This window comes from Halichoeres trimaculatus, unplaced genomic scaffold (genome assembly GCF_033239565.1).
Source record: "Halichoeres trimaculatus isolate MK-OKI-2021-1 unplaced genomic scaffold, fHalTri1.1 fHalTri1_scaffold_15, whole genome shotgun sequence".
Lineage (NCBI taxonomy): Eukaryota > Metazoa > Chordata > Actinopteri > Labriformes > Labridae > Halichoeres > Halichoeres trimaculatus.
In genome coordinates this window covers 14,053,372-14,080,328 of record NW_027437193.1, presented here as the reverse complement: position 1 = coordinate 14,080,328, position 26,957 = coordinate 14,053,372, and the positions used below count along the sequence as shown (strand labels likewise).

Here is a 26,957-nt window from a genome sequence, read left to right as displayed (position 1 = left end):
ATAATTAAAGAGTTCAATATCGTATGTGTTTAGAGCTGGGACAATATGCTTTTCTCCTGATTTAATTTTATTACAATTTTTTGGGTGCCGAGGCGATCTAAATTGAGATTCTGAATCTGATATTTCCAGTTTTGGGGGATTTTAGTTCTCTTTTTCAATACCAGATCATGTGAACAAGTTAAATGATGATAATGTCTACAGACATTACTATATTTTATCCCCCAAAATGCATAGGGATCTCACATCTCAACTTTTTCCCAACCCAGCTTATAAAAAAAAGACTTTGTGAAGACTAAATGAAGTTGTTTTTTGTTTTTGTTTTTTTTTTTTAAGATTTTTGAACAAAAAATCCCAAATTTAAAATCACTAAACAAACAATCCTGATACTTTAATACACCAATGTTTTTCTCCCACCTTCAGTGATATTTTTAAAATAGTGTGCTACAAGCTGTAGTTGTGGAGATGAATGAGAACCAGGGTGTTCCAGTAACACTTTGATAAAGAAAGGATACAAGTATTACACAGTATAGCACAAAAGCATCTTGGACTATTTTGGTGGAAATGTCAATACTACTACTGCTACAGTTTATTCAGAATACGCTGATTAACATGTTAAACAGGAATTTTCCAGTAGCTCAACACTGAAAGATTTTTTAGGAAAGCTGCCTAAACCAGAATATGGACCTTGATAGGAATATGGTTTGCATGTAAATGTTATCATTGTGTAAGTGCTTTGAAAAAGATTATCATAACACATCATTGGCTGTCTTTGAAGTGAAGACACACCCATGGAAAAAAAAATACTTGTTTGTTATCCAAATGAGTTTTATTATAAAATAAATCCTTGATAAAACAACACTTTGATAAAAAAAAAAATAACATAACCACCGTTTTCAAAAGGCTAGGAGGAGGCCCAAGCAGAACACCACGACACTCAACTAATATATAGTGTTCTATACAAATATAGTTGCAGCTAGAATATGCAGAAAAAAAACTAACAAGTTTAAAGAAAGAAAGCAAAGCGAGCCCACTTCCAGTTCTTACTGACTGATTGTAGAGGCAACAACAACAGACATCTTTGGAAAAAATCGAGGCAAAACCACCAAACCTACATTTAACCATTAGTTAAAGTAGGAAGTGGAATTCATTGAACAATCATTTCACATTTAAGCTTTCCTCCAGTTGAAGAAAAAAGGAACATTCACAAAAAAGATGGAGGGATTTTGTGGGAACAAGCAGGACAGACGTTTTAATCACTGACATCCATGTCTTCTTCATCGTGATCGTCGGCTCCGTTTACTTTGGCCATCTTAGCGAGCCGCCCTGTGCCGTTTCCTTCTACAGACTGAGGAGACTGAGCAGAGTGGTCTGAATCCTTCCTGTCCTCGCGCTCCTTCTCGCTGTCGTAGCCTTGTTCTTCCTCATCGTAATCCCTGGTTATCTGTGGAAGGTATTGTGGATGTGAGATTTTGGAATCAAAGAAGGGAATCAATAACATTTACGCTTCAGTTGTGTGAGTAAAAAAAAGTTTCTTACTTTAGTGTCACCTTTCTCTCCATCTGACTTCCTCTCCCTGTCTTTGTCTTTGCTTTTCTTTTTCTTGCTGCTGGAGTGTTCACGTTCCACGTTACTGCGGTCTTTATCACTCCTGCGATCTCTGTCTCTTTCCTTTTCTCTTTTCTTCTCCTTCTTTTGCCTGTAAAAGAAAAAAAAGGATTGTAATAATGGATCCCAAAAAGGAGGTGACATTTTATAATCTGGAAACTCAAAAAAAACTTCATTGATATTCTGTTTTTATATCAACCTCTTAAGACCTGAGCTTTTGTCTGGTGTGCATTTTTTAATTCACCTTGCTATTTGGGATAAGTAAGACCTAATAAGTAAAATAACTAAACTTGGTCTTTGTACAGGAAATATGATTACTTGCGTTATGAGTTCTCTATCAGTTGTACATAAGTAGTATTAATTTACATTTATACAGCCTCTCACCTTTTTGGAACTGAGGTTGTGGAGGCACACAGTTCTGATACAGCTCTGATGTTGATATAAAGGAATTTAAATAACAGGCGTATACTCACTTGTGAGGAGATGGAGACCTGGAAATTCTTCTTTTAGGAGACCTGCTGTTGCTTCGACTCTTCCTGCGCCTCCTGAGCAGCAGAACAAACAGTTGAACAATTCACACTGTAACTTTAAAATAATAAACACATATAAATACTGCCTGAGAGCATCACACTCTTGTTCTGTACTCACCTGCTCCCACTCCGTGACCTCCTGGCTGTGCTGTAACTTTTGGGTGGTGTTCTGGATCTCCTTCTCCCTGAATCTTCTTTCTTTCTATCTCTGTGGATGGATTCAGTGGAAACTATTAGACAAAACTGATTCCACTTTTTTTTGTCAATAAGGGACCTGAAAGTTGACCCACCTGGATCTGCTTGTGGATCTCCTGCCTTGGTCTCTGGAATGGGTGTGTTTTCTGCGTGGGCTTTTCGAATACCGTCTGCTTCTGGAGCTTGATCGTCGACGTGATCTGCTCCTGGATCGCCTTAAACCAAAGATACAGATTCTTCAGATTCACTTTTAAAACAGAAAATCTTCCTTTTATTGAGACGGCTTCCTAATCGCCATTACCTGTGTCTGGAACGTGATCTGGACCTGCCTCTCCTGGATCTGGACCCTGTGCGGGACTCAGAGTGTCTCTTTTTGCCCTCCTTACCTAACAGGGGAAAAAAATCAAAACAGAAATGCAAAGTTTTATTAACTTTCATTGAAACATTTTATGTGCTAGAAAATAAAAAAAAACTGCAAAGCAAACAAAACATGAACTGTAAACGACAGCAGAGTCAGCATGTTGGTAGAAAACTCTTGTTAAGGTTTGTGCACTCACTTCCAGGTTCGATAGCAGCAGAAATGAGTGACTGGGCCTCTCTGACTCTCTTCATGGCCTCTTCGATTTCCTTATTAGAAGCATCTGCCTTGAGGCTTGCGCTTAGGTTCAGGCCTGCAGCCAAAGGATTCAGTCTACCCAAAAAAAGCATTGGTTATTTGACCTATTATGTGCTCTGAATATGTCCAAGCAAGCACTGATTTCAGAATATGACACAAAGATACATTTCAGAAATGACAGATCACTCACTTTGGATCCGTCATTAGCTTAAGCAGTTGATCAGCAGCCTGGAGAAAACAGTGGGGAGAATGGTTCAAGTTCGTCTAGAATATCCAGCCAAATATTCTGATTTGACTCCAACTGCTTTCAATTAAAACTCTCACCTGAGGATTCATGTTTGGTCCTCCAAATCCAAATGCAGCCATTGCATCCATGTTTGGACCAAAAGGGTTTCCTCCCAGCTGTTAAGACAACAAACACGCCATCATGTCAAGGAAATCCTGCAAACTCAGGAGTGTTTAAGCACTTGGGTGACTGTTTGTATCACTTGTTCTGTGTATACACTAAATAAGCATTGACATTTTAAAGGTAGAGCCTGCAGGTTTTTCCTAAAAAATAGTGTGCTAACTTTTACAGGGATAATCCTGCTCAATACACACTTTTGGATCTCTATACATGCGTGTCAGTGTGTCTGTCTGCCTTGAACCCTCTCCTCAGCCTGTATGTTGATGTTTTGGTTGTTTCAAGATTTCTGGACGAAGAATAAGCGTGGTTACATTAGCCAATCACAAAGCACCCAGTGCACAAATGACTTTGCATGTTGATGATAGCAAGCGGAAGTAGCTATCCTGAGCGGCTAAAGCAAAACACAACCAAATTGAAACGAAACTACAAGCAGATCAAGCTTTTTACTAAACGAGGATGAAGCTTGACTCGACTTCCACTCGCTTTTGGGTACTTGGGGAACAGCACCAGACGAAGAGTGACGCGAGTTGCCTTTCTACTGAGCAGGTTTTTGTAAAATACCTAAGTCAGGTGCACGGCTCTCAAGTCTCTCCCACATAGGAAGGGGACGCTACAGGTGGTTGCTGGGCTAGTGAGTATGTTCATGTCGTCATGGTCGGAGGCAGTGGGTGTGTGCTGCCACTGGTGCTGAGCCGAGGAGGAGGAGGAGCCTAGTTTGAATTTATGTTTAGTAACTAGTAACGACAATTCCTGCAGACCCTACCTTTAAGCTAACATCAACAGGAAATCTTTGAGGAGCTTGTCTAATTAGGGACCTGTCATTTAGCCAACAGTTCAGTATCAGCATTGACTGAGCAGTGAGCACTATGTTGGACTTGAAAATAAACATTATTACAAAATATTTACTCTGACCTTTTTGAATCCTGCACCTGGTTAATGAGGTATGAAAAAACTAAAGCTAAACTAAAACTAAACTAAAACTAAGCCTTGTTGCAAAAATCAAAACTAAATAAAAACTAGAATGCCTGCTCTAAAACTAATTAAAACTAAACTGTAATGGAAGAAAAAAGTCAAAACTAATTCAAACTAAACTATAATGACAAATCCAAAACTATTATAACCTTGCTCTCAAAAGCAACAACCAAAAGAATGCCTACACTTGCCTACACTTCTATGGAGATTATTATTCACTTGATTCTAAGGTCATACACTAAAATTAAAGGCATATTTTCTCATGGTCAGATAGAAACAATTAGTAGATGTCTTACAGTTGGATTGGGGATGGGATTGGGTGTGGGAAGAAGTCCTCCTCCTGGCAGGATTCCTGCGACAGCATTAGCCGGCGCCAACAGCGACAAAGCTTTGGCCTCATCTGGAATAGATCCTACAGAACACACCAAGCGAGTGTTAAACACACTTCAACTACAGACAGAAAAATAAAACTTCACACTGCGGTCCTCAAAATAATTTCGACAAAATCATTACCTCACAGATCAGAGGAGAGTTCCTTTAAGTCAACATAATCATTGCAGTGAAATTATTATAGCTGGAATAAATCACACTACTCCAATTTACACTGCCAAGAATATATCACCTGAGTGTGTTTTTTAAAGTCAAGAACCAAACGTTAGCAAGCACAGCTGCTTCTCCAGTTGGATGTGACCCCAATTTTCATTTAGATGTTTACTGAAACAAGCGACTCACGGTGGCGGCTTCGCGACTAAAAGTACACAGAGAAAAATTGAGATACAAAAAAAACAGAGAGAATTTTAGGAATTTGGCAAGAACACTCAACAAGCTTCATGTCTAGTTAGCAAAAACACAAGTGTAAGATATACTTCATGAGAAGAATTTAAGGTGGGTAGCTTTCTCATTGTACATCATGTTTCTAGCATCCTTACCTGCCAATGCATCAATTTAACATAGCAAGGTAGAGGGTGACTGGTTGGATAAATTTGTGCTTTCATAACCAAATTAAAAATAATTTGATCATCTTTATTGGCAATATGACAGTGAATGATTAAAATATCATATCAGAATAAATCCACCCCTGCTAAAGTTTTTTATATAAGAGCATGACTTCAAAACAGACACACAGCAATGACAACATATAAATCAAAGAGCACACAGAAGAGAGAAAGTGCTGCAGGAGACAAAACTGCTGGATGGTATTTTCAGCAGGGCCTGGTATACAGGACTGGCTGAGCCAGGAAAAAGAACTGTAAAACACAACAACAAAAAGAAGACCACTGTTAAAGAGAATCGTTGATACCAACATGTCAGGTGGGCATTATCACAACTCTTCAAAAATAACCCAGCTAAGAATAATCCTGAGGGTCATCTAGAGGACTGATGCTGCTCTTTGGATTTGGAAGATGTGAATGAAATCTGTCTTTTAAGTTTACTTACACATCTCGGTAGATCAGCTTTTGTTCTTTTGTGTGTATTTGTATTTGTACGTGTGCATGTGTATATGTTTAAATCCTATAAAAATACCAGTACTGAGAGGAATTAGTAAACCTTTTGTTTTTTCAAAAAGATAATTGATTTCCTAGAAGAGCTGGCAGCACAGTTTTTATCATCAGTTGATACATGAAAACTGTCTTAAATGCACATATTTTGTCTAAGATGTGTGTGTTTGCCCTAAATGTATGTATGATCTATGTATCTATACTATACAGTACTATACAGTCGATATGCTTGTTATGATTTGTATATCTTGAAGAGTATTTCCCTTTTCTAATCTTATGGTTTAATAATCTTTTTTCTTTAAATTGAACCTTCCAACAAAAGAATGCAGCCCTGTTGCTCACTGATGATTTTTTTGTCTTTTGGACCACGATCCTCAACCGATCTTTTCATGACATTTGTTGACACCTATTAAAGAAAAACTTTCAAAAAACTACTGCCAATCAAGCAAAATACTTATCTTTTAAATCAACAATATTCTATGTGCTGGACTGTGCCCTGGAAGGTTCCTGAAACCTGATTTATTCATGAAATAGATTTAAGAGAGAGGGAAAGAGAAGGCAGAGAGAAAACAGGGGACACAAAAAATCTGGGTTGGGAGTTGAATGCTTGCTGGTCTTTGTAAATGTCTATAATCCCCTGTTGGCAGGCAGAGGATCACTTTCAGCCATCAACGAAGGGCCTGCTTTTGCCTTCTTCACTACAAAAATCACACAGACACACACATACACACATAAACACACAAATTACAGAGTTTAACAGAGGATGGTCCAAACCGGGGGAGATAAATGCATGATTTAAGGCTTTAATAACTTTACTTTTGAATGAGGTATCTATGACCCTACAGCTCAGGAGTGTTTGACTCCTGGTCTGCAAATGTTGATATGCTGCTCAATATACAAACAAATCTTCATCTGAAGCATGGTCAGAAAAAGTATCTGTTATTGACAACAGTGCATGTTTTAGTTCAATCCTTAAAACCATGGATGATATTCAGTTAGTTGTTCTTTCTTTTTCCCCATTTTCCTTGTTCAAGACTCATGCCACTCAAATAACCAGGACCTTTCATACAAAAGAGAAACAACAAGACAAACCTTCTGCAAATGGAACAACGATCAAGGCTCTGTCCACAAAAACTGTATTAGTGAGATGTTGAGAAACCCCGACTGACTCCGGCTCCTGGAACTTCACAAAGCACACCCGGGATGTAACAGGCATTGGTGAATCACTTAAAAACAAGAAAAAAAAGACAATTGTAAAAGAAGCACAAACTTTTAGCAACATGTCAACGAGTTTACCATAGAGATTAGTCAGACATAATCCCACATAAAATGCAAACTTTGTCAATATAATCTTTACTTACAGCTAATATCAACTGAAAAATATATAAATGATTGGATATCATGGGCTGCTTCACAATCAGTCAGCTCAAACCAAAATGCAAAGCAAAAATGTCTGTGTGGTGCTCTATACAAGCTTTCTGCAGTTCTGTGGAACAAAAACTTTATAGATTAGGCCCTTAGGATGACAAAAGATTAAATGTAAGAGACCAACACAGGCTCTTTGGTATTGTCACATTAATCTTCAACTATTTTTTAAAATACATTCCAGCTATGATCAGTAAGTAAACATGTAGAGGTTAAAATACAAAGCTAGCTTATTTCCAGTGACTATAGCACAGAATATTGAAACGGTAGTCTAACTGATTGACATATTTCTTCTCCATTCAATGAAGATTGTACATCATTTTCATTCCAATTTAAAAGAGGAGAAACGGCCGTTTAACGCTTATTGTGTTGGACTAGTCAAAGCAGATGGATGAAAAGTGGTGGTTGCTAGGACGGTTAAGGGGTACTACTCTTAGCTGGTTAGCAGTTCAGGCCTACATTACAAAGTCTGCCAGCTAACTAGAAAAGAAAAAATGAGCGAATCGGTGGGGGAGAAAAACAGTTTGAATGCACTTTAAAAACGGTTTGGAAGTAAACTCACTCTGGAGGAAATAATTTGAGCTCCTCGATGGTTCCCAGAAAGCCGAACAGTGTTCTCATTTGTTCTGATGTTGTGCTTGGCGACACGTTCGTCACCTGGACCACCTTCGTGGTGTAACTCATTTTCTCGGATTGAAACTCGTTAAAAAGCAAACTTACGTTAACAACTAAACTTTAAATAAAGTATCGCTAAAAGCTGGTAGTCAAACTAGCTTGAAAGTGTTTCTAAGCGACCTATTAGTTGGATTCCGACTAAAACAACGTAGTGTTGCAAGAGGACGCCATATTGTAGTCCAAGAACGAAGTGCGCCTGCGTGTTTGTCGAACACGGTTTTCTCTGCGGTAATGCCCAAAATATGGCTTTAAATCATAAAAAGTAATGCTTTTTCACAATACGACCCCATAAATTTGATTTATATTCAATGAACAACAACACATATGGGCGCAGTACAATTAGTAGCCTATAGAAAGAAGTTGCAACCATCAACCACCAGAGGGCTCCCTTCCGCTTTTACAGGCTATTTAAAACGAGTGTGTGACCTACACTGCTGTCTATGGCTTGAAGTGAAGCATTTTAGTCTCTGTTAGTCATGTAACACCGTCATACCTTCTCTCTTATTAAAGCAAGGTTTGGTCAAGCGCAACTATTTCGAAACTATACACAGGTAATAAACATAAACAATACTTTTTTTCACAAAGTTAACCAAAACTCTCAGAGTTGTCAGTATCATTGGTAGATTTTAAAAAGCATGGCTAAATATGCTAACTAATAATACTGTGGATTCAATACCAGCCTTATTTCCTGAAGCTTAGTCCAATCTTACAGTTGTCTTTGTTTATCAGGTTATTTGTGAATGTGGAGATGCAGCAATCTATATCCATCCAAAAAAGACATATGAAATCTGGAAGCTCAAAAAAAAAAAAAACCCAAAGAAAAGTAAGGTTGAGTAATGTAGTTTTTTTTTTTTTTTTTTTTAATAATATTTTCTGAAAGGAGTGGTAGTGACTGCAATTTGTGCTGATGAAATGTGAGTATCACACTTGGTAAATGACATTTCTCTCAAGAAAGAAATGAATTGGCTGATGGATATTTGCTGAGCATTGTATAATTCACAATAAGGTCAGTCCACATGTGTTGGCTGGTATAGCCACATCACAACCCACCCTCTGATAAAACTGCCTCTCTTGAAACTCTGCCCACTAATTGTGCTTTTTCCCAGAAGAAACAATGCACCAGTTGTCTTCAGGCTACGTAGTACATAATCCTTGCAGCTAGATTATAGTTGCATGGAGACAAGCAAGTTAAGACTTTTTGTAATCACACCAGAGAACAACTTGCCACGTTTCCTCCAATTAAACTTGTGGGCACGTTGTACAAGAATGCCTAGAATAAGCAGGAAAGGGACCTTGTTGTTGTTTTTGTTTGTTTCACAACTGATCTTATAACCATTCTATTAATAAAACTTTGATAGTGCTGGAATACAGGACTTTTGGCCTCTTTTCAATGCAGTTATAATCCCACCTCTGAAAATCTAGTTCAGTGTAAAGTTATGCAGAACAGTTGGTTTGTAGTTTTGCATATGGAATATAAAAATGATAACTTTTATACAACCCTTTGTTGTAGAACACTAAAACAAGTTCATTTACACTGGTTCTTCATGTGAAGCTCATATGATCTCTGAATTTTAATCCACATTCATCACTGTAGACTTGCTCAATACAGATTTGTAACCCGACACATGCACCTATACTGTTAATTTAACTGCACCTAGTATGACTCAGCTTAACTGTATCTTAAGGCATAAACCTGAACAATTGACACAAGTGAAGAAAAAAAAAACACAATCACATGTACTATTGCCACACATGCGCCAGTTCTCAGTAATTAATATTCCCTCCAATAAATCGGGTTTCAGAAGGGTGGCTGTGAGTCATCCAACAGAGGATATAGGCACAATGGGATTCTTGTTCATGGTTCAACATGATTGGTTCGCAGAAAGGTTTACTGGGCAGATTGTTGCGAATGTGAGGGGGGGACTGAGAGAATAAATACCCCAAATCCACAGGCAAATCACAGGCTTCAGGTTCTGAAGTGACCAGAGGTTTCTTTTAGGGTTTTGCATTGTGCAGTGCCACAACAAGACGGAAACATGGTCAGCCGGTGAGTTTCTGCTGCGTGATGGGTTGTGATTGCATTTGAGAATGGTGCTTATATAAATTTCTCTTCTCTGTGATTTAAGGTTTAACACAGGAATTTCTCACAGGTGATCATGTGACTGAGGTTGACTTTAGACAGTGTGTCTGCAGCTCATTAAGCTCCTGCAGGGTTTAAAACCTCATGTGGAGCCCTAAACTGCATGACCCCAGCTTTTAATGACTAAATATAGACACATAGATTTATATGACTTGGAATTAAAAAAAAACATCTTTTTACTTGTGTGCAATGTTAATGTGCTTCCTTTTGATTACAGATTTGAACACCCGGCTGGTAGCTACAAGAAAATCTTTGAGACATGCGAGGAGCTGGCCGAGCCTATTCCTGCTACAGTCACAGGTTTGTTTACATGTTTCAGACAGAAAAAGACTCAAGGCAAACTTTTATATTCTTGTGTAATTGTGTAATTTTTGTTCATTGTGTTTGTGTTTACAGGTAGAATTCCTCCATTCCTGAAGGGGAGTCTTCTCCGTTTGGGACCTGGGCTCTTTGAAGTTGGAGATGAACCTTTCTATCATCTATTTGATGGCCAGGCCCTCATGCACAAATTTGACTTCAAAAACGGCCAAGTCACCTATTTCAGAAGGTAAGCCCTGAACAACAACAAAAGTTGGCTGATTTTTAAGATGTCAATCATCTGTGTTTGTTTTGATTGTATAAAAACTATTTTTATGTGGTACATTTTTTTCTCCTTGATGTAGGTTTGTCAGAACAGATGCCTACGTGAGAGCTATCACTGAGAAGCGTGTAGTGATCACTGAGTTCGGCACCTTTGGGTATCCTGATCCCTGCAAAAATATTTTCTCCAGGTTGGTGGCACTTTGGATGCACACACTCCTTTGACGCATCCTTACCATCATTTAGATTCTTAAAACTGCAAAGTTTTGAACATCTTTGCATGACGTGGCCTTTTTTTAAATTATTTTCAGGTTCTTTTCTTACTTCAAGGGAGTTGAGGTGACAGACAACTGCCTGGTGAACGTGTATCCCATTGGTGAAGATTATTACGCAGTAACAGAAACCAACTACATCACTAAAGTGAATACTGACAACTTGGAGACTCTGAAGAAGGTACATCTGTGCAAACAGAAACAAACAATGAGGTGTCAAAACCTGATGCACCAAGGTTTAACTCTCCTGATCCTCTCACCAGGTTGACATGTGCAATTATGTCAACATCAACGGAGTGACTGCCCACCCTCACATTGAGAGGGATGGTACAGTGTACAACATTGGTAACTGCATGGGTAAAGGAGCATCGCTGGCCTATAACATCGTCAGGACCCCTCCCACACAGAAAGGTCAGTTCATTCCCAGCACACGAAACAGCTGTGAAGTCACCTTAATCCAAACTCTTTTCAAAACATGTCCCTGAATGCCAATTCAGGGCTAAATGAATCACTGTGACCCCTTTCACAAACAGAGAGCCACGTCTTAAAAGGAAAAACATTTTCTTTGCAGGGTCAGTCCTTGAAATACATCAATTTCAGGCACATCATTGAATTGGACACAGTGATTTTTTTTCTCTTAAAAAAATCAGAACAAGCAAACTGTTTTCTGTCTTATATCATCACCATCATCATCTATTAAAGTGACAGAGAAAAACTTGACACCAGATACTAATGCACCAATTCTTTTCTTTTTTTTAAAGACAAGTCTGATCCCATTGAGAAATCCAAGGTGGTGGTGCAGTTCCCCAGTGCTGAGAGGTTCAAGCCATCCTATGTGCACAGGTGTGTGTATTTTGTTTTCACTAGTTTTTAAAAGCAAAACACCAAAGGAAGACCAATTTTCCTTTGTTTTTAAAATTACAATAAGGAGATGTCCTGATGTCTGAATTAAATGAACTTGTCCACAAATTTGATGACATGAGCCTCAATAAACTGGTAAAAGGTGGCTCATTTCAACATAGAGAGATTTAATCTTAGCAAAATTAAATATGTCACAGAAGAATCAAACTCTGTACACCCTTTCAAGTTTCTCCAAATATATAAAGAGGATTTTAATCTAGACAAAGTAACTGTTGGACTACTGAAATACCCCAGTGTATACTCTTTCAGCACTTATCCATTTGTCATTAATGTTGTCATGAAGAGTTCTTTATCATTTCCAGCTTTGGCATGTCAGAAAACTACTTCGTATTTGTGGAGACCCCCGTGAAAATCAACCTGCTGAAATTCCTGAGCGCTTGGAGCATCCGAGGCTCCAACTATATGGACTGTTTCGAGTCCAATGAGACACAAGGAGTAAGAATCTGGAGGGGATTGACTTATATATTATTTTATTCTTTCATCTCCCACTGAACCCTCATGGTTTCTGTTTTTAATGTATGTTTTTATAGACCTTGTTCCACATTGCCAAGAAAGATCCAGGAGAGTACATCGATCTGAAGTTTAAAGGAGCAGCTATCGGCATGTTCCATCACATCAACACCTACGAGGACCAGGGCTTCATCGTTGTTGACCTCTGTGGCTGGAAAGGGTAAAAGAAATGCTCCCTGTTTGAGTAATGAACCTTCCCAAACATACTCTTCAGTTTTTTCTAATACTGCTCTGTCTTTGTGCAGTTTTGAGTTTGTTTACAACTACCTCTGGTTGGCCAACCTGAGGGCCAACTGGGAGGAGGTGAAGAAGGCAGCCATGATGGCTCCACAGCCAGAGGTTCGCAGATATGTAATTCCTCTAGATGTCCACAAGGTAAGTCCCCTGTTTGCCTCTTCATTGGGATATGTATTTCTATGTGAGTTCTGAGATAATCCCTTTTTTCCTCATTTTGTGGTCTTGATGTAGGAGGAGCAGGGGAAGAACTTGGTCAGCCTGCCGTACACCACGGCCACAGCCACGATGCACTCTGATGGGACGGTTTGGCTGGAGCCTGAGGTGTTGTTCTCTGGGCCTCGCCAAGGTACAAAAACACCCAGAAAACCTGAACTAATCATGGTGTTGTAACTGGGCATCATCAGAATGAGGCTAAGGGACAATCAGTCTGGGTCATCTTGAGCAAACTGTTGATTTGATAATGGGTCTGGATGCCTACCTCCAATATCCAATTCACAAGACCTCAAAATTCTCGGCGGTTACACAATAGAGTCAGCTGTCAATCAAACCTACTTTCATGTATGACCATATTATGTTGTTTTTGTAGCCTTTGAGTTCCCTCAGATCAACTACGGAAGGTTCCAGGGCAAGAACTACACGTACGCCTACGCTCTGGGACTGAACCACTTCATTCCAGACAGAGTAGGTTTTAAAAAATCTTAAACTGAAAGAATTCAGAATGTTTAAAACAAACTTCTTCAGCAACTGATAATTTACTCCTGTATAGATCTGCAAGTTGAATGTAAAGACCAAGGAGACCTGGGTATGGCAAGAACCAGACTCCTATCCCTCAGAGCCCCTCTTCGTTCAGACCCCGGATGGAGTAGATGAGGATGATGGTGAGTTAGCAGTGGCTTTATTTATTTGATCATACACTCTTTGACTTTTCTAATGGTGTCCCACTGCCCCTCAGGCGTGCTGCTGACCATCGTAGCAGCCCCCGGCTCCCAGAGACCAGCTTACCTCCTCATCCTCAACGCCAAGGATCTGTCTGAGGTGGCCCGGGCTGAGGTGGAGTGTGGCATCCCTGTCACCTTTCATGGGATGTACAAACCCTAAAAATGCTTCTTATTTTTTGTCTTGGGGTGAGAAAATATAGTCGCTCATTTCAGGGCTGACAAATACATATCGGTCATGACAACATTAAAAGCACTGGATGAAAAATTGTATCAGTACGTCAAGAAAATAAAAAGCTTTTTCAGACAAAACAGTTGGTTGTTTTAAGAGCTTGCCTTTGTAAGTCTAGCTGCTACATCTCAATTTCAAGGTACAAGAATTTCACATGCTGTGACGAGTTAATGAATCATTGTTTGAAAAATAAACTTGATAAAAAAAAGTGTTTACTTCTGTGACTTTTTTTTGTTTATGAGCTAGTAATAAGACCTGAGAGGGGACAGATGAAACTTTGCGTTTTATTGATACTATGAACCTTGTACCAATCCCAAAAGAGCATCCAGACATATTAATCCAGGAAGGGTTTTTTTTTTTTTTTAAACTCTGGTGATTATAGTTTTACATGGTTTTAAGAACATAGGTCTAACCTATCTTTGAGTGAGGTCAAAAGGTTGAAAATACAGTATTTCCTTCATCAAGAGTCAAGTGACCCTCTTGTATGCTCTGTTAGTTTCAATAATCCAGCAGCCTAGATTCTTGAGATATTTGTAAAGATTTAACAAGTTGCCACACTAAGTCTCACTATGAGCCCATCTGAACAAGCAACTTTTCCATGTGTGTCTTTACTGTTTGTGTTTCTTAGCCTCATCAAAAACAGTTTGCAGCACAGTAAAGCAGATTAACTGTGCCAGTGCTTCGTCTGAAGAGAGTATGACATCAAGAGCAAACGTTTCTCTATAGGTGCCTTCACATGCATGTGTAACACGTGTAATAATTTCCGCTGCACAGGATGTTGGTATGCAGAAAAAGGTGGTAGAGAGTGATCTTGTGTGGTCTGATTTGGATAGGATTTACTTCAGTTTTGTGCGTCATGTATAAAAATACTTAATTTGAGTCACACGTTTCCTCCACGGCTGATGTAAGCAGAGGAAACAAAGAATCACACATTACTGATGTGGCTCAGGCTTGATTGCTACATACCCCTGTCACGTTTCTATTTCACTGCCAGATTTCAGGATTGCATTAATGAAGGGCTCAGAAGGAAAAGAAATGTTACAGTGTGTTTAGCAATCCCTCGCACACATGCATTTAGGCTAATTGATCTGACGGATGCCAGCAGATGAGACCACCTGTTCTTAATTTATCAATTAAAAAGAGCTCCTTTTTTCCTGTTTATTTTCTTTAACATGATGAATTTCTAGCTTTCAAAAAGGAAAGAAATGAAACAAGGTTACAGGAAATATTAATTTTCAGAATAAGCTGGAAAAAAAAGAAACCACAGCAAAGGAAAAGCGCAATGGGAAATCTTATCACACCACAGAAAGAAAAGTCTCACACCCTGAAGTTCATTTGGGACAGAGGTTTGCAGAGTAAGGCTTAAACCATTGTAAGAGTCATACAGGTGCTGTGCTAAAGTCACTCTGGAATCTACACTACTGTACCATGTCAGGAGAGGAAAAGAGACAAAACGTGTAACAGAAAAAGGACAGAGACACACTTTCACCAAACAATGCCACAAATAAAAAAGAAATATTACAACTACTGCTACAGTGAATGTAAATAAAAGCAACAAAAACAATATTATATATCAATAAAGCAAGAATGTGAATTATAATAAACAAAGTGACATTGTACTTATGTAAATCAAAACAGTTTATCAAATGTAGCTTCTTTTCTTTCCTGGGGAGTTCGAGAAATATGCTGCTTTGTTTGAGACAGCTTTCATGTCTGTGTGCTGTTAACGTGTTGCTAAATGGAAGAAATTACTTTAGATTAGCATAAGAACCACAAACAGGGGAAACATCCAGTCTGGCTAAGGTAAAAAAAAAGGGAGCTCCCCTTCATAATTTATTAGAAATTTGCTGAGGGGAGGTAAGCTTTAGTCTCAGAAGTGTTGGTAGGCATTTTTTTTTTTTAACTTTGCTCTGGATGCTAGCTGTTTCTCCCTGTTTGCAGTACTTATGCTTATCCAAGCTAAAAAAAAATCACCCCCTGGCAGCAACTTTTTACTGAACAAACAGCTGGATAGCAATCTTCTTTAACTCTTGACAACAAAGATGATCTAAGGATTTCCAAAACCCTTTTCTGTCTGTCTGGAGCAAGCCTCTGTCCCGTCACTCTCACACAAGAATTTGAGATCAAGCTGAACAAAGCAGAGGCTTACACTATTGAACCACAGAATTCATGAAATACATCTTCTGGTTTACTTCAGCGTGATAAGTGACTACCGACCACTGGGAAAAATGTAACAGCTATATATCTTTTGCATTTCAGGAAAAAAGAGGATGAAGTATTGATAGTGCAAGGTTATAAGGTACATATATTAATATATTGTTTAGATACTGTCCTATAAGTAAAGTGCAAATCTCTGGATCAGATGAAAAGTGTGTGCAAGCGTTTCTAATTTTTGTCTGACTGATCCACCTGCTCATGCACAATGAGCCCTTTTACATTGGCTGCCAGCTTCTTTACCCACCATCAGGTGAAACATTCACAATACAAAACACAATTATCCCTTCAACTCGAAGCATTTCTTTCAAGTTAGGTGATCAGGAGCAGCCAAAACTCATGTAGCTTTGATCTCCTTTGTGTGAACACTGTGTACTTTCAAACTTTGGGTGATTCCTGTCCAGTTTGTGCATACTTTTTCTTAACAAATTACAAAGTAACGCCTTCAAATACCTCCTTCCCCTGTCTCCAAAGTGACAGGGCATTTAACAGTGAGAGCACATGTGGGAGGTCAATATGCTGAGGAGGCTTTTGTTTACTGTTGCCACACATCAGCACTAATTTAATCCTCCCCTTGGAGCAACATTTTGGTCAATAATCTGTTAGCCTAATTATTCTTTTGATAACAAGGACAGACTGATAATGAGGTGAAATGAGGCCTGTTGGGGAGATACACCACTGAGACCGGCTCAAGTGGGAATGCAGAGTCATCAAACAGCCCAAAAAGCTCACATACACATCCCTCATGCTCACCGTCAGCAGCGACACTGGACGCTGCTTTGACACGACAAACACACAAATGCAGTCATGCAGAGTGTCTGGACTGGTGTAACTAATGTTATAGACCAGCTGACTTAGACCTGTGGGTCAGAAGGCCAATATTAGCTGACTAAATTTCTGTTCTTTAAAAGTGCAAGAATACAGCCAAAATATTTAGCTCCTCTTTATCTATAAGAGGGAAGTTTTGTGTGTGTGTGTGTGTGTGTGTGTGTGTGTGTGTGTGTGTGTGTGTGTGTGTGTGTGTGTGTGTGTGTGTGTGTGTGTGTGTGTATGCGTGTGCATGTGTGTGTGTGTGTTTAGGGGCTGGAGGGGCAGCGTTTGTTTTGAGCCAGCGAAGAACAGGTGAAAAAATCAGTTAGTCTCATAGGTGGAGAGCAGGGCAGCATCAACAGGCTCCATGCAGGAGGGACAGGTGAAGGACCTCATCAGCCAGTCATCTATACAGTCCATGTGGTAGATGTGCATACATGGCAGGAACCTGATGGGGTCCCCGTATACAAAGTCCAGCATACAGATCACGCACCTGAAACAGATGAAAGCACAAGATTTAACACACACTAAACTCAGTTTACAGGAATTACTTTCTATTAAGCTTGAGGGTTTAAGTTTTACTTTTAAGGATGCATTACCAGTAAGCAGACATGATTTTGTAAAGTACTACAGTTTAGTAAACAAGAGTTTGAAAAACAATAATATTTCCTTTAAGATTATTTAATACAAAAGAGCAGGGACTGTCATATTAAGGCTGTTATTTTTGGCATTTCAGCTTAACAACTTACTCCACACAATCACAACATAGCTAGAGAGGACATTAAATACACAACACACCACATCCTCTGTTTGGACTACAAACTACATTGTCTTTCGATACAAGGGAACTGAGACAAACACCTCATTTACACATCACTTGTTTTCATGGACCACATCTTCTTACAGTGAGGAATAAGACTGTGTCTGAACTGAACTTGCAAGCAAATGTCCACCCCGACAATACATCTAAAAAGGCTAAATGCTCACTCTCTGATCTTCTTCTCTGAGCCGTCCTGTCCTCCATCATAAACACCCTTGGGGAGGTGCTGGATGAGGCCGATGCGCTGAGCTATGCGGATCTGCTCCTCCTCTGTCAGCTGGGTGGCCAGACGGGCCTGGCTAGGCGTGGGATGGTACATGGGCATGTGAGCCTGCTCCTAGTGAAAGGCAAAGAAACACCTCATTGAAAAATAAACAGATTTCCTCTTTGGGCAGTTCAGCTTCAGACTAAACAAAGCGGTTAAGCAGGTTAGACGGTGTGCTGGAATAAACAGAGAACAGACAGCTGACTGGTCTGAGACCAAGAGACTCTTGAAAGGCCAGTGAGAATAAATCCCAAACCAGTTTGATTAGTCAGGTACAGTTCTGGTTAATCGGGACCTGAGGTAGAATCATAACCAGGCTTCTTAATCAGAATATTTGCCCATAAACACGAGGCACTGGTGTAATTCCAATTATCTCTAAGATTTCACAATAACCACTCGTTCTTAAAATGTCAAAAACACATTTTTTTTTCTAAACTACAGCCAAATAAATGTGTGATCGCTGTCCGAACCTGGTAAGGCGGAGGTGGCTCCAGGTCTGGATCTGTCCCATCACCGAAACTTGCCCTGTCTGACTGGGATTCATGAAGCAGTGAAATGTCGTCTGAGGTCGGGGACTTGAGACAGTTGCCCATATCTTCCGTGTCCTCCGTCCAGTCCTGGCCGCCGTTAAAAAAAAGATCTTTGTTGCTAAAGTTGCTCTCGGTGGCTAATGTTGCTTTTGTCTTTTTTTTTTTTTTAGCACCCAAAAAGCCTATTTCCAGTTCGACTAACTGTGTCCAAAGATACCATGTACATGATTATAAACCACCCATGTACACATGAAAGCTTTAAACAAATATCAGCACTAATTTGTCTTCATGTTGACGCGGACCTCCACCTGAAAAACAAAACAAAGAACTCAATGCTAACAACAGCTAGCAGTCGGGCTAGCTACTTTTTCGCTAGCCAGCTGAGCGACTTCCTTGATAAGTGTCACTCATTCCTTCGTGAGGATAAAAAATCTACCAAAAGTCTACTTCACCAGCAGTTAAGGCTGTAACAGTGAGTATTTTGAGAGTTGGAAAGTAACGACATCCCGGTCTTTTTACTTCGTGAGTTCAATTTAACAGTTAGCTTCCCTGCTAGCTTCGTCTGAGAACATGCTATCGGTCCGCTGGATATGACGTATTAGTTTGAATCCGCACGCTGATTGGTTGTTTTTCTGACGTAATTGTTGTAGCAGTTTAGGTTTCTCCTCCTTTGGTTATGAATGTTAAATATTGAAGGTAATACAAAAGAAATGTGTTAACAATATTTTTTAGTACAAAAACCTCGCTTGTTTTTCTATAGTATATCAGGACCGAACTTTCTGGTTAATACTTTTTTAAATTTTAACTTCAACAACATTCAGCTGTTACAACCAAGAATATATTTTATTATACACTGGATTCTTTAGCCTGATTTACTTATTGTGTCTAATCCGAATCCATTTCTCGTCCCCCCACAGCATTGCGGTGAATTGCACTGAAATTTGAATAGAATAGAATAGAATAGAATAGAATAGAATAGAATACATTTCCATTGTCCACTACGGTGGAAATTTGTCTTAGCTCTTATTATGTCCAGTGTGGGCACACATGCATCCACACAGTCATTATAACAAACAGGCAGAACAGCAGAATTCCAAACAGTTCTTGTCATGCCATGTATTTGATCTCACCAGTTATTTTGTGAGGTTGAGGCCTACCATGCTCAGGGTGATTTCAGTAAGATCTTATCATAACAGCTTTTAATTTCTTTTGACAAGTGGACATCTCAAAGAATTTGTTTAATTCAAACTTCACTTATGTTGACAGCTGTAGAAATGATTAAGAGAGAATAAAAGCAAGAATAATAAATAGGGATGTCTCAATATGTAAGTACCCATTCCATTTCCAGAGACTTTATTCCTATTGATTAAGGCTCTGTTAGTAAATTAGCAGCAAAATTATCTGATACCGAAAACTATAGCAAACAACACACGTAGAGGTCCAACAAAATGAAAAGATGAGGAAATTCATGGTCAGAAACTTTACTGCTGATGGTGTTTACTCTGTATGCATTACGTTAAGCTGCAGTTTCAAGGTGTTGGTGCCTCATAGTTACATTATCAGGCTGGGAAACAATTATCAACATCAATGACATAGTGGCGACAACTTTGTGCAGAAAAGTGTGTCCAGAGTATCAGTTTGTGGGTGTCCCCCACTCTCCAACACTTTTTATTATAATGATTATTAGACTTATATTTCATTAAGGTGTAAGAATATTTTTTCGGTTAAAACAAAAAGTATTGAAGTGATGAATTTGTTATATAAATATTTTGTTGACCTAACTTTATAATGAAAACGCCTTTTCAGAGACAGCCTATTTCACCACTGTCTAACAGTGCAGAACAGTGGTGCCAAATGGAATTTATGCGCAGCTAAAGGTAACTGGAGAGATAAAAACAGACCATCTACAATAACATAGTTCTCTACATAGAGCTGTTTTACAAGCACATCTATGCACAGTACATCTACTCTTGTGGATGCTATTTAATACAAAAGTTTCAAGGTCTCTCATATCAACAAATCAGATGTTTTTCCAGACTTGTATCTGATAAAATAAGAAAAAAATCCAATAACAGTGCCAACTTGAAGACAACTTTATTTTTATATACAGCTATAGTACACATAAAAACCCACAAAGTATTTGCATTCCAGGAACTTATAGTACAAATCTCCATGTTTTTTTTGGTTAAGTGAGTTTCACAGAATCGGCCTTCTTCAGGCAAATAAAACAAAAACACATACCTTAAAATGAACATTTCCAAAGATTCCTTTACCTTTAAAGCTCATCAGCTGATAGTGTTTTTTTTACTTCTAAATGTTACAAACAGCATAAATTCTCTGTACATTATTAGTAAGTAATAGAGTAATGTTAATTTGTGAAGCAAATGTGTCATGGAGTGTCTAGTGTTTCTACAGTCATTGTCTGCCGTGGTGTGACATTTCCTCAAGGAAGAAGAAGGTGAAAATATGAGATTATTTTCTTTTCATAGCAATTGATGGTGAAATTAAACACCCACTTTTTCTCAAAACCAGGATGCTTTGTGAAGAATTCTGATTTAAAGGGATCAGACGGGAAAAATTAACTGAACAGACTGTACTGGAGTATCATCAAGAAATATTAAAGGATTTGCTGGAGGCATGGTTTAACAGTGATGTAGGGTGAGATAACAAATAAGCATCTTTTCTGTTATTCTATATCTGTATTTATTTCTCACAACTTATTATGTTCAATACCAAAAGAAAAAAAGATGGGGGGAAATCAGGCAGTTTTTCCCCCCTGCACAGTCATTCATACTGTAAAAAAATCCAGCATCATTGAGTGTTACTTATTAGTATCCACATGGTCTGGTAAAGTTTCAGGTGCCTCTCCATGATGGCTTGTTGTATTGATCTGGTTTCATCGATGTCAGTGGTTTTATGATCACAATGTATTTACAAAACAATTATTTATAAGAAAATGTAGTTACATATTCACACACCCCACACATAAATACTTTTCAGAGCAACACTGAGTCATTTAGAAACATGTTCAGAAATGAAGATATCTATTGACACAAATGACATTTTGATCCATTCTTTTATTTTCCATGTCCCCTAATTGTTTGAAATGCTGGATTACGCTCTATCATCAAGTACAAGTCAGGAACTAGACCTTATTTACTGTCAGTGTTCGGTGTGAATTGGCAACTACAGTTTCAGGAAGTATTGTTCTTTTCCATTCTTTTGTTTTTGGGTTTGATTTAACCAAACATCCAGAGGGCTCATGGCCTCAAAGCACAGATGCAAAAAGAGTCACAATAACCTTGACTCAGTACAGAGTCCTCTAACACCTCTCTGGGATTCTCTGTCACGCTAGGCCTCATGTCCCTAGCACCTGTCGTCCTCCTCTGTGTCGCTAAGGGCATCACAGCCTGCTGCAGAGGTTGTCTGCGCCAGGCGCTTCCGAAAATGTCCATTGGGGACCTGCCAGCCAGTCCGCAAACGTGGGCGGGCTGAGCTGACGGTGTTTGATCGTCCCAGAGCGCAGGCCACGGCAGCCTCGAAGGTCAACGTCTCCATGGGACCGGAGGGGTCCGGGCTGTGGTCGTCATCTTGGGAGGCCAGGAACGGCTCGGAGGGGTAGCGTCGAGGTGGGGAAGGGTTGTGGCCTTCCTCGCTCTGCATCTCGTCAGCAACACCCTCTTCAGTCTCCCAGGTGAGCTTCCCATGCCTGATGGTCTCTGGGCTGCCTTGTTCATCCTCATCCTCGCCAACGGAGGGATGAGTGCGGCTAACAAGTGGGGAGTAGGAGATGTGAGGGTGAGAGCGAGTCGGGGTTTGGGATAAAGGACGGCGGCCGCTGGGAGTGCTGGACTCTGAAGTGGAGGGCACAGGACTGTCTGAGCTGTTGCCCTGATAATGAGAATAAACAACGGATTAAACAATGAATGTGAGATGTCTTTTGGTTAGGAGAGCTACTGATGTGTCATGAAGCTGGATGGGAAAACATTATTCTGAACATCAGTGTTTGTCCATAAAATGTTCATCAAGTAAAGCCTCACTCCACCTCTGTCTTGCCTCTCCTCAATTCTACAGATAGTGTTTTTTATAAAAAGGTTTTCTGTAAATATTACAATGATATTGTTATCCAGATTTTTTTGACCATGATGATATCATCACAGCCTGAGAAAGTATTCACAGTTTTTCAGTCATTAGCCAGAATTTTTCTGACCCACCTGCTTATCTTGGGGCTGCGTTCTCTCTGCACTGGAGGACCGTGAGGGCTGCGTATTCCTTTCCTCCGAGTTAGAACGAGATGCTCCAGGAGAGAGGAGGTGGCAGCGCTCCTTTGACCTGCCACGCTCTCTGTCACCTTTCTGCCAGTGCTCAGATCGAGAAACTGGAGGAGGGATATTTTAGAGAAGGAGAACTCTTAAGGTAAGACAAATAAGGTATTATAGAAAGTCGGTGACGGACCTGACGGTCAGAGAAATATGGAGTATAGAGAGTATCTACAACCACAAAGTCAGTTTTTATAGAAATAGAAATAGAAAAATACTTTATTTATCCCCGAGGGGAAATTCAGGAATTATGACTCCTTTATATTCATTTAGTTCATTTGCAGGGACAACAAATATCAATTAAGATTTTGGTAAATATGCCAGGAGGCTAGTTCCCAGGCCACACTGCAAAAACCTGAAATCTTATCAAGTGTTTTTGTCTTGTTTTCAGTAGAAAATTCCTTTTAAGACTCAATATGAGCCACATTCACCTCATCAGTTCAGAAAAATGTCTTGTTTCAAGTTATTTAAAGACAAAAATGAGGTCTGAATTTCTTGTAACCAGTAAAAAAATCTGCAAATGGAACAAGAGAAAAGTTACTTGTATTAAGACATTATTCTAGTCTCAAGGAAATTTTCAAGCAATTTTTACTTGTTTCATTGGCAGATTTTTTTTACTGGTTACAAGTGATTCAAACCTTATTTTTGTACTCTGATAACTTGAAACAAGACATTTTTCTGGATTGATAAGTTGAAAGTGGCTCATATTGAGTAGAACAAGACAATTTTTACTTAAAACAAGACAAAAACATTGATAAGATTTCAATTTTTTGCAGTGCAGATGTTAAAACAGGCTACCTGTCCCTCCTGCTGCAACCATTTCTGACATACATATGTGTACTGTAACTCTTCTCTTTGTCAGCACCAATAATCTCTGCTTGAACACAAACAAACCCACTTCATGCTGTCTGCCATCAAATATTTAAGCAACAATAATACCACGAGACATGACTAACCAGCGGCCTTGTAGCTTTTGTGGCGAGGTCGATACACTCGCTCAGGGCTCTTCTCTTCCTGCCAAAGTCCGTTCACCCGCTGATCGGCAACAGTGGAGACTGAGCGCTTCATAGAGCCGCCTGCAACCTCTGTCTGCTTTTGTATGTGAAAACACACACATACAAAACAAGACGAACATGCAGGAACAAGGTACATGCACAGAGAGAACATTTAACATGCTGTAAGTTCAGAGAAGTCTTTTTCAGAAACAAGTGGACCACTGCAGAGAACATGTTGGATAAAATCATGCTTGAGTTGGTGCAAACAAACAAAACATCCAAAAGGTTTAGTTTCCTCTATTTGGAAGGTGAAAGAGATCAAGGTAAGATGGCAAGGCACCAGCATTCAAACATCACACCTCGTTGTGTAAGTTCTTTTTTACCTTAATAAAACTCCCAACATAGAAAAGACAAGCCTTAACTCTACTGATTCAAACTGATTCTCGGCATCTCGTGCACATAAGAAACCAGGCACTTTGGCATCAGAGCCCATGCAGCCACTGACGTCCTCAAGATCCAGTAAAGAGGCCGGGTCAAGGAAGATGTGTGTACCTGCAAATCTACAGCCAGACGAGGCATGGAAGAGGCCCGCACACACAGGCCCCTCCCCTGAGGAAGCTCCATTGGGGGTTCAATCCCCAAAGTGCACTCGCCCACCTAGGTGAGTACAGACACAAGTGAGGAGGGCAAGGAGAGACAGAGCACGGATCAGGCCCATCTCTCTAAACCAAGGTCCATTTCAGGTCAGAGGAGAACAAGACAAGCCATTTCATCACTGAGGGTCATCTATCATAGCCATCACCATCGCCATCCAATCAGAGCCATTCCAGCCAATAAACGGACAAATCAACAACTAGCAACAGATAACTGACTTTTTAAGGAGAGATAGAAACAGTGTGTGGCGGGTAAGAGGAGCAAACAATGGACAAAAGGAGCGAGAAAAGACAAGGAACGAAACAGTTCACAGGGAAAAGATGGACTCCAGATTTCAGCCTAGATCATTCCATCATGCAGGTTCAGGTCCCAGTTAATACACAAAGAGTGTCAGACAACATCCGTCCAGGGGGTCGAACACATTCCTGTGCAAGAACAGACACTAATATGTGGATATTTCAGTAAAAGGTTCATGTCACTGATCTAGCAGGCAACGTAAACCAGTTAAACCAGACAGTAAAGACACAGCGAAACAAAGACTGTTTGACAGTCTGCCTTTGAAAATCCAACCTCCACAGGAATAAATGACGGGAGCACAGACAGCAGCAATGCCGAGCTCTGCAACGCAGTGAGAAAAGTCACAGAAATATCATCTGTTGAAACAATCTGATACAAAAATCAAACATCTTGATGTTGATGTGACATTAAACACTGAAAAAAAAGACGTAAGCTGTCAGTTTTGAGTATGAGGGGCAGACAGTGGTTCAAAATCTTAAAGTCGGTTAATCTTTGACACACATCAGAGACTCGCGTCACATGTGTTTAGGGCTTGCAGAAATGGGAGAAACAGCTTCTTTTTTCATGTAACAACCTTTGCTCGATTGCATTGACTGTGACACGCGCTGTTATATAAGAAATCAAAAGTTTGGAGATGATGTCTTTGAGTGTGTGACGTAGGATAACTGATGCCTGGTACAAGCTGCACTTCACATCTGAAGTGGATTCACTCCACTGAGCCCTCATCCACTATTATCCTCTATCAGTGCTGGATACTTATCCAGGGTGATTTCACTGATACGGGAGCAGCTTTTGTTTAACGGGATGCATTTTTATACTGATGGTTTGCTTAATGCAACATTTATCTACCAACGTTTTTAACATTTAGACCTGGATTACAACTGAAGTTGACTATCTCTGACTGTTTTCAAACCTACAGCGTGCTTTCTTATTCACAGAAACATGGCAGCTGCTACGTGGCTTGTCTATGACTGGCATAGGGTAAGGCCCCGTTCACACGACAACGATTCATCTGAAAACACAGTGAAAACAATCTGTGTTTACACCAAAGACTGATTAAAAATATACAGTCTATGGTTTACACTGAACTGTCGAGGGACTGAAAACGCTGCAGTAAGCATGCCAGGCCTGAAGGTGGTGCAAGTTTTTAAATTCAAGCTGCAAATTAAACACTAAAAGAAAAAAACTCATTGAGGATAAAATGACAGCTGGATAACATGTGATTTAAAGGTTAAGAACCACTGTTCTGTGAAATGGTTGTGGTATTATTGAACTTATCACATATTTCCTGTTTCTTACCAGATTCTGCTGCTGACTAACATCAACGTCAGAGCTTATCGGCTGCATAAATAGTTCCTGTGGTGAGATGGGGCTCAAAGCCACAAAACCTCCTCTGGTCCTGTATTTGGACAGAGAAAAAGAGTAAACTAAGACATAAACAGAGACAGGAGTACCAGTGTACTTAATGTGCAGGTGTGCACAGTCTCACAGGGCTGAGCCGGCACTGTGGGCCATCATGGGCAGCGTCTGGGTGTTGGACAGAATGTCCTCTGGGAGGGTGGAGGCATCCAGACGCTTGAACATTAAGTTACTCTTCTGGAATAAAAGACAGAAACACGTTTTTCATGTCCTTCTCTGCTGGCTGCTGCTTTCTATCCACCATGTACCCTTTCTCTTCATTTTCTTCTCAAGTTTTTTTATTGTTACTCCTTGAGTCTTGCCATTTTTCTGGACTTTCAATCATGCCTGCTCTCTGTTAGCAATAAAATAGCACCGACTCTAACTCTGCAGACTGTCTTTGTTTCTCAGCAACCAGAGGAACAAAAAAGCAAATACAGCTCAGACTAGCAGCTTCTTTGCCTTTCCAAAAACATCTAAACACATGAAAGAGCAGATTCGGCTAATTTCTATTTCAGAACCTGAGCTCATCATGGTAGAAACCTAGCCGCCAAAGGTGTCGTACTGATTGCATTTAACATGGCTCTTTGTCTTACAGGAGGCAATAAAGCACTGTGCTTTTCATTCTTTTTTTTTTGTTTTCCTCTTAAAGAAATATATTTTGGTGTCTCAATTGGTTTATTTAGTAATTTGATTTTAAAAAAAATGTCAGAAATGTTACAAACAGCCTCCAGAGCTGACCTGAGCTTCAAGTTGTTGCCTGAGCTTCTTGGCTTTGTTCTGTTTGAAGTAGTCCATTATCATCATCGAAGCATAGATCTTCCCCACTGTCATGTCTGTATCTGCAAAGGCAGAAGCACAACATCAACTTTCACTTTCTGTCTCTTATACCAGAGTGAATATTTT

General features: G+C 39.7%; 4 protein-coding genes across 9 annotated transcripts in view; 1 reads left to right on the top strand and 3 right to left on the bottom strand.

Annotated features, from left to right (window-relative positions):
- Positions 1-845: 845 nt before the first annotated feature.
- LOC141804559 (uncharacterized) lies at positions 846-8,287 on the bottom strand. Its single transcript, XM_074689034.1, has 12 exons — positions 7,811-8,287; positions 6,916-7,049; positions 4,621-4,736; positions 3,271-3,348; positions 3,137-3,174; positions 2,888-3,021; positions 2,632-2,716; positions 2,426-2,545; positions 2,254-2,343; positions 2,079-2,150; positions 1,537-1,696; positions 846-1,441 (listed from the first exon to the last, which is right to left on the bottom strand). The coding sequence occupies exons 1-12, from the start codon at positions 7,930-7,932 to the stop codon at positions 1,250-1,252; spliced, it is 1,341 nt and encodes a 446-aa protein (XP_074545135.1). The 5' UTR covers positions 7,933-8,287; the 3' UTR covers positions 846-1,249.
- A 1,534-nt stretch (positions 8,288-9,821) lies between these two features.
- rpe65a (retinoid isomerohydrolase RPE65 a) lies at positions 9,822-13,918 on the top strand. Its single transcript, XM_074688801.1, has 14 exons — positions 9,822-9,970; positions 10,281-10,363; positions 10,460-10,610; positions 10,726-10,833; positions 10,954-11,095; positions 11,178-11,325; positions 11,676-11,757; positions 12,138-12,270; positions 12,366-12,505; positions 12,591-12,720; positions 12,814-12,928; positions 13,169-13,263; positions 13,349-13,460; positions 13,535-13,918. The coding sequence occupies exons 1-14, from the start codon at positions 9,960-9,962 to the stop codon at positions 13,678-13,680; spliced, it is 1,596 nt and encodes a 531-aa protein (XP_074544902.1). The 5' UTR covers positions 9,822-9,959; the 3' UTR covers positions 13,681-13,918.
- Positions 13,919-14,056: 138 nt separating this feature from the next.
- Positions 14,057-18,991, bottom strand: LOC141804402 (RING finger protein 11-like). Its single transcript, XM_074688802.1, has 3 exons — positions 18,329-18,991; positions 17,761-17,930; positions 14,057-17,266 (listed from the first exon to the last, which is right to left on the bottom strand). Exons 1-3 carry the CDS (start codon positions 18,449-18,451, stop codon positions 17,095-17,097), a joined length of 465 nt encoding a protein of 154 aa, XP_074544903.1. The 5' UTR covers positions 18,452-18,991; the 3' UTR covers positions 14,057-17,094.
- A 2,298-nt stretch (positions 18,992-21,289) lies between these two features.
- LOC141804382 (voltage-dependent R-type calcium channel subunit alpha-1E-like) overlaps positions 21,290-26,957 on the bottom strand; it is a 65,414-nt gene continuing 59,746 nt past the window's right edge. For 2 of the 6 annotated variants that reach the window (XM_074688770.1, XM_074688776.1), the window contains 8 exons: positions 26,793-26,893; positions 26,143-26,249; positions 25,953-26,052; positions 24,927-24,974; positions 24,255-24,359; positions 23,664-23,799; positions 22,603-22,766; positions 21,290-22,279 (listed from right to left, as the gene is read on the bottom strand). In XM_074688770.1, coding sequence (XP_074544871.1) covers positions 21,755-22,279; positions 22,603-22,766; positions 23,664-23,799; positions 24,255-24,359; positions 24,927-24,974; positions 25,953-26,052; positions 26,143-26,249; positions 26,793-26,893 — 1,286 coding nt within the window. In that variant the 3' untranslated portion in view covers positions 21,290-21,754. The remainder of the gene's footprint in view (positions 22,280-22,602; positions 22,767-23,663; positions 23,800-24,254; positions 24,360-24,926; positions 24,975-25,952; positions 26,053-26,142; positions 26,250-26,792; positions 26,894-26,957) is intronic. The other 4 variants (XM_074688771.1, XM_074688773.1, XM_074688772.1 and 1 more) reach the window with 4 other exon arrangements.

What these genes read in the sequence shown, in the direction of transcription:
- LOC141804559 (XM_074689034.1), bottom strand. Translation starts at nt 7,932, where the DNA reads ATGAGTTACACCACGAAGGTGGTCCAGGTGACGAACGTGTCGCCAAGC. An exon ending in GACCAAACATGAATCCTCAG is followed by an intron (nt 3,175 to 3,270) that starts GTGAGAGTTTTA and finishes TGTTTTCTCCAG; the next exon opens with GCTGCTGATCAACTGCTTAA. An exon ending in AAGCTAATGACGGATCCAAA is followed by an intron (nt 3,022 to 3,136) that starts GTGAGTGATCTG and finishes TTTTTTGGGTAG; the next exon opens with ACTGAATCCTTTGGCTGCAG.
- rpe65a (XM_074688801.1), top strand. An exon ending in TATTCCTGCTACAGTCACAG is followed by an intron (nt 10,364 to 10,459) that starts GTTTGTTTACAT and finishes TTGTGTTTACAG; the next exon opens with GTAGAATTCCTCCATTCCTG. An exon ending in TGCAAAAATATTTTCTCCAG is followed by an intron (nt 10,834 to 10,953) that starts GTTGGTGGCACT and finishes AATTATTTTCAG; the next exon opens with GTTCTTTTCTTACTTCAAGG.
- LOC141804402 (XM_074688802.1), bottom strand. Translation starts at nt 18,451, where the DNA reads ATGGGCAACTGTCTCAAGTCCCCGACCTCAGACGACATTTCACTGCTT. An exon ending in AGCCACCTCCGCCTTACCAG is followed by an intron (nt 17,931 to 18,328) that starts GTTCGGACAGCG and finishes GCCTTTCACTAG; the next exon opens with GAGCAGGCTCACATGCCCAT. An exon ending in TCAGAGAAGAAGATCAGAGA is followed by an intron (nt 17,267 to 17,760) that starts GTGAGCATTTAG and finishes CATCTGTTTCAG; the next exon opens with GTGCGTGATCTGTATGCTGG.